We start from the raw sequence: 6110 nt of genomic DNA, 5'->3' as shown, positions 1-6110 counted from the left end.
AATATGTGAACAGCCACGGCATGGTTAAAGCAGAGTTGGGAAGACCACTTTTCAAAATTAAACTTTTTTATTTTGAGATAATTATAGATTCACATACAGTTATATGAACTAATACAGATGATTCCCTGTACCCTTCACTCAGTTTGCCCACAGTGGTAACATCTTACAAAACTAGTACAACATCACAACCAGGATATTGACATTGAAGAAATCCATCCCTCTTGTTCAGATTTCTTTTGTTTTTCTTGTACTCATTTGTATGTGTATTTTAAGTTCTATAATACCTGAATTCTGTGATGTTGTGTAAGATTTGAGTGTTTACAAAAAGAAGAGCCACTTTTATTCGTTGCATAAATGAGGTTTCTCACCAGTGTGTATTCTCTGATGATGAATGAGGTGTGTGTTCTGACTGAACACCTTCCCACATCTATTACATTTATAAGGTTTCTCTCCAGTGTGAATTCTCTGGTGTTCAGTGAGTTGTGAATGATTGTGGAAGGAATTCCCACAGTCATTACATTTATACGGTTTCTCTCCAGTATGGATTCTCTGATGCTGAGTAAGAAATGACTGACATCGAAATGTTTTCCCACACTGCTCACATCCATATGGTTTCACTCCGGTATGAATTCTTTGATGTCGAACAAGGAATGAATTACGACTAAAAATTTTCCCACATTCCTCACATGTAGGGTCGCATACGAGTTATCTGATGTTGGGTAAAGGATGAGTTCTGATTAAAAGCTTTTCCACATTCACTACATTTCCAAGATTTTTTCTGTGTAGAGAGTGTCGGACATTTACTTTGGTCTGAAATCTCATTGGTGTGTACGCTACTTTTCTCCCACTGATGTAAGCTCTCTTCTGTAGAAACCCTGAGATGTGTAACAAGACTTGAGATCCAAAGCAGGCTTCTCTCAAAATTATATTCTTGTCTAATCATTTCTGGAGGTGCTTCTTTGTGGATGAAAGTTATTCCCCCAAAACCTTCTTGGAAAAGCCATGGTCCAGGAACCTCTCTGGGAGGGTTTTCCTTCATGCTCTCACATACATATTTTTCTTCAAATGTAGGATCCTGGTATTCATCCTCTTGGGATCTCTTTGATGCTATCCCTGGCAAATCAATTTCAGAGCCATCCTGCTCTGGAGCAGACTTGTTCACCCAACCTGGACAAATCTCTCTTTCAATCTCTCTCTCTTCAGCTCCTTACATATTCAACATCCACAAATCTTCTCTTTGCGGCGACCACGGTCCCGGAGGTACACGGAAACCCCACTGCTATTTTTACATTAATTTTGTCACTGCTACTGTACAGAAGTTTTAACTTTTTCAATATTGTCAACACTGTAGTTCTTTGTTATACTCTGTCTATTGCTGGCAGCCAGAGGAAGTTATTACTCCTCTGTATATCTGATAAAACTAGAATATATTTTCCACCAGTTTTCCTATGCTTTTTTATTTAATCAAGCTGTATGTAATTTTAGTAGATGACGTGACTTTGAATCTAAGTCATCTTTTCCATCTATCTTAGTTCGATCTATGGAGTTGGGCCCCCTCCCCCACACTGAGACTGATTGCCATACGTCCCCCATTATATAGCACTGAGTGTTCCTTGGCTCACACTGTGGTCCTCCAGGTCTATTTTGTACAGTTAATAACTCCAACCTTTAGCTTTTTAGTTTTTTTTGTTATGGTGGTGGCTATATGTCCTAATATCTGATAATGCTGGATCTTCCACTTCACTCTTCCTTTTTCTTAGATGTTCCCATCTTGTTTTTCTTTCATATAATTTTTAGAATTAGAACCCAAAAGGAAAATGTTTTTAAAAGAATGTATAACCATTTGGAGTTGCATAGGAAGAACATAGAAAGATGACAAAACACATTACTCCCATGGCCTTTGAGCCAAGTCTCTCAGCAGATTCCCTCGAGGGAACTGGGGGCACTTTGAAAACCATGGAAACTCCTTCAACCAATGGAGAACCCAAAAGTGCCAACTGGAACAAGGCATCTGTCCCAGAAAGTGTGACCAGTGCACCAGCAAGACCGCACCCTGTCCTGGCTTATCTTGATGTAGGAGGTTGATTCTCAAATTCTTTCACCAGGTGAAGCCCCTGTAAGTATGCAAGGACACGTGCACACACATGCACACACTTACACACACAGAGCTTTATTCAACATAAACCCCAGAACTGAAGAGGGGTCGCGACCACTATTCAAAATGAGTTTCAGAAGTGACAGGCATGATTTTTTTGAAGTTACTTCTTAACAACTGGGCCAGACACTCCATCCCAGGTCACCTTCTCAGGGCCCCACTGGCCTCTTTCCTTATTGTGGAGTATGTAGGTACCTTCTTTGGACCAACATCTGAGGGCTCTTCCATGTGATCACAGTCAGAACGATGTCCAGGCAGAAACCCTCAGGTTCTGCCTTGGGAGACTGTCCCACTTTCTCTGTTCACCTAAAACAGTAAGCAGCTTTTACTGGGTCGCCTTGCCATTTGGCCAGCAGCCTTCCCTAAACAGAACAGTTCAGTTGCCTTCTTAATCCCACTGGACAGCAGGGGTTGTTTTAGCCTCATAAGAGAGAAATAGTAGGACTCATGACACGTGATGGAAAGACATGTGTGTTACACAAGTCTAAGTGGACAGGCACATTCTAGGGGAAATGTAAAAATGTACCAAAAGTGGAATCAGATAGCAGCAGTGTGAATCTGCCCCTGCTAGCTGTATGATCGTGGACAAATTAAATAAACCTTCCAAGCCCCGTTTATAAAAGAGGAATAAGAATACTGCTCAAAGTTGAAATGAGGATTAAATTAAATCATTTATAGACACTACCTATATACTATTACTGTCTCGATATCTAAAAGGACCAAATAAAATAATTTGTTATACAGTTTTAAAGGATGCATGACTCCATCCATAAGCAAAGTCCTCTTATACCCTCCAAAACTTCTCCGTACTTCCAGGATGAAAGAGAGAATATATACAACAGAGGCCCTTAACTTTGGGGGATTTGTTCTCCTAGAGAACTTGGAGACTGTTAAGAGCTGCTTTTTCCAAAAGAAGCAGCAAGTCAACATTCTAACTGTAGAGCTCCCCAGGTGCCTTGAAGCACATCTGTGGGCAGCTCCATGGAGCCCAGTCTGAGAACTCACACCTTGAGCACCCACACGTGTAGGCCCGCCTTCTGTCAGCAGGGAAGGTAAGTGACTGTGACAGGACTCAGCCTAACTATGTCCCAAGCCGTCATCCATAGCTGAGGGCTATTCCATCCACCCTGGATCCTGACACCTTTGCCGTAAACCAGTACTTCTCCTCATCCACCCCACACCCCATGTTAGGGCACCAGTCCTTTGTCTACACGGGGAAAAAAACGACGGCATTGAATGCGTTAATAAGCTTGCATCATCTCACTGCAGTAATTTCCTCCTTTATGATTAAAAGTAGCTAACACTGTTTGAGTTATGACTACATGCCACACAGTGTGCTAAACACGTGAGCCGTGTTGTCATCTAACCCTCCCGGGAACAGCATGAGATGGATCTCGTTATCTCCACTTGGCAGTCAGTTAGCTGAGTCTTAGATGGTTTAACAGTCACTTGCTGCTGGTCATTTAGCTAGTGAGTGGCGAAGTCTGGCTTGGAGCCCTGCTCTCACTACTCTGCTCTCTGCCGCCTCCCCCCATGGCACTGCAGATCTCCTGGGACATTTCATAAGTACTAACACTTAGAGGCCTTAATTACTGCCCTGTGGATCCCCAAAGCTTTGCTTACCCTATCTTCTTTTAGCTCCCCAGCCCTAAGGAGCCCCCTCTGGGAAGATTGCCCTCCACATATAAGCTGCTCCCTGCTCGCTGCACACTTTTGTGAATCTGTAATGCATCATTCCCAAAGTTGTCAGAGTGTCTGACTTCCCCATTAATGGCATACAGGGTCTTCAAAGCCTCCGTGTCATCTCCTCTATCAACGTGTTGCTTCCTATTTCAGATAAGAACCAGCCCTTTCGTCATATTTGAATTTCAAATATCCACCTACCTTATCAGCTTGCCTGCCACTGTCCTTTAAGAGTGCAGTTCAATCATTTGTGATGAAAATGTAGCTGGGACACAATGAAATGAAAGTGAACGAGTGTTTCAATTATACCTAAACCTTCACAGCCAGTGCCTTGGTAAGTTTCGATGTGTCTTGAAAATGTATTTATCTGAAAGTTTCTTGAACACTGAGCATTTTTCAAATATTGGAACTATCTATGTTGTAGGCACTTTAACAGAATGCTGGGTGCTTTACCAACTGGTCAAGAGTTTAACCCTCTCTACTTGAAGTCTGATGGTTTTTATTACACTTATTCCTCCCACGTCTTCATCAGTCTGATCTGACTCCAGCCTGGTCACCCAGTCCCAGCTTCCGGCAGCACCTTGTGTCAACAGTTTGACTTTCTTGATCAAGAAAGCGCTCACTGTGCTGAGGCACAGGGGCTGTTGAGAAGGGCCACGTTACATGATACCAAGACTCTTCTCTGCAATACATTTAGCCCAAGGGCAGTCAGGAGCAGACAAAGTAGGAATCAGAACCTTACCAGCAACCCACCGAAAGAGAGAGGCCCGAGGAGAGATGGTGGGCCCAGCCACATGCAGGAGGCCGCAGAGGAGAGCACTGAGCAGGGGGTCCATGGAGTGGGAGACCTGGGGTTGAATTCTGACTGTCCCTTACTTATCTGTCACTTACTATATGACCCTGGGAAAGTCCTAAATGTGTCATCTGTAAAACGGGAATGACAATAACCCTACCTCATAGGGTCGTTGCCATGGAACATGTACCATGATAAGTGCCATGATGAGGTATGACCCAAAGAGGGAATGCAAGGGGAATGTGGTGATGCGCGTAGACCATCACCCAGCCAAAGTGGAGACGTTGAGCCCCACTAGAAGAACTCAGCCCAGCCTCATTCCACCCAGACAGAGTGATACCCACCTGAGGGTGCCATCGTCTGGGTCCTCAGCCTCCTCAAGTTCTTCCCACTCGCTGTCACTCTCACGGGACTCTTCTGGAGGCAAACACTCTGAGAAAGTACCCCAAGAACAGAACTGCGGTAAAGGAATGGTCCCTGAATCTGCCTTCAAACATTCTCCACAGGGTAGCTGGTCTTCCAACGTAGAGCTGATAGTAGCATATGCTTCATCCTCCAAGGTGAGAGAAGGGGCTTCAGGTAGATGGCATATGTCACCTTCATCATCATCACTGTACAATCCAGGACTAGAAAACAGAAACCCATGTGTCTTCCGGTATTGATCAGAAATTCCTCTCCCCACCTTCCCTTGCTTTCACGATGCTCATAGTGACACATCACAGGCAAGCCAGCCAGGCTTGAAACAGTTCTTGCCAGAGACTTCTCTGGGGTCAGGAGGTGAACAGTGAATACGGCATGGCCCTTGACCTGGAGGAGCCCCTGATTTAATGGGAAGAGCGAGCAGTGAACAAATGTTAGAATCAGGTAGTAAGTGCTATGGTAGAGGCAGCACAGAGCCTTATGGAAGCAGGGGGAGCTCCTTACCGAGTCCAGAAGACAATGCGGGAACCTGCCAGAGGACACGGATCAAAAGCAGAGCTATGACTCAGTTTTAGTCCTGACGCTTCCTATGGGAAGACAGTCAGACCTCAGGCAAGTTTATTAACTTCTCTAGAACCTCAGTTTTTTCATCTGAAAAATGGGAAGGTTAAGAAACTTATAGGAGCACTGGGATGCTTACATTAAATAATTCTGATACAGCCACCCATGGCTCCTGGTACAGGGTAAGTTCTCAGTAAACGGAAGATGTCATGATTACTACTATGATTACGTTTGCTATTTCGACAGAGGAATTAGGTGGAAAGGGCCAAAGCAAGAGGCTGGGAACAGCTCAAGCAGGTGACCTTCAAAGCACTTTGCCCAAATATCAGGTCCTTTACAGAGCACTGAAACAGTGTCTATTTGGAGAAGCAGCCAGCTGGAGTGACATTTACTCCCTGTGTGACATAGGAAGCAGATGAACGGTGAAGCTCATTGGTTGGCAACGAAGATGCAGAAGCAACAGGGAGAGAATAAGCCTTCGAGGGGCTGCCGAAAGTC

The 6110-nt window shown here is 44.3% G+C and overlaps 1 protein-coding gene across 1 annotated transcript; it reads right to left on the bottom strand.

Moving 5' to 3' along the window:
• Positions 1-275: 275 nt before the first annotated feature.
• Positions 276-1222, bottom strand: LOC101328251 (zinc finger protein 502-like). The gene is given in 3 exon segments (XM_073793684.1): positions 276-341; positions 343-688; positions 690-1222. Coding segments are annotated over 3 exon segments (945 nt in total).
• Between the last annotated feature and the right edge of the window lie 4888 nt (positions 1223-6110).

Source organism: Tursiops truncatus, chromosome 16 (assembly GCF_011762595.2).
Source record: "Tursiops truncatus isolate mTurTru1 chromosome 16, mTurTru1.mat.Y, whole genome shotgun sequence".
In the NCBI taxonomy this organism is placed as follows: Eukaryota; Metazoa; Chordata; class Mammalia; order Artiodactyla; family Delphinidae; genus Tursiops; species Tursiops truncatus.
Note: the sequence above shows the minus strand (reverse complement) of the source record. Positions and strands in the feature narration are given on the sequence as shown.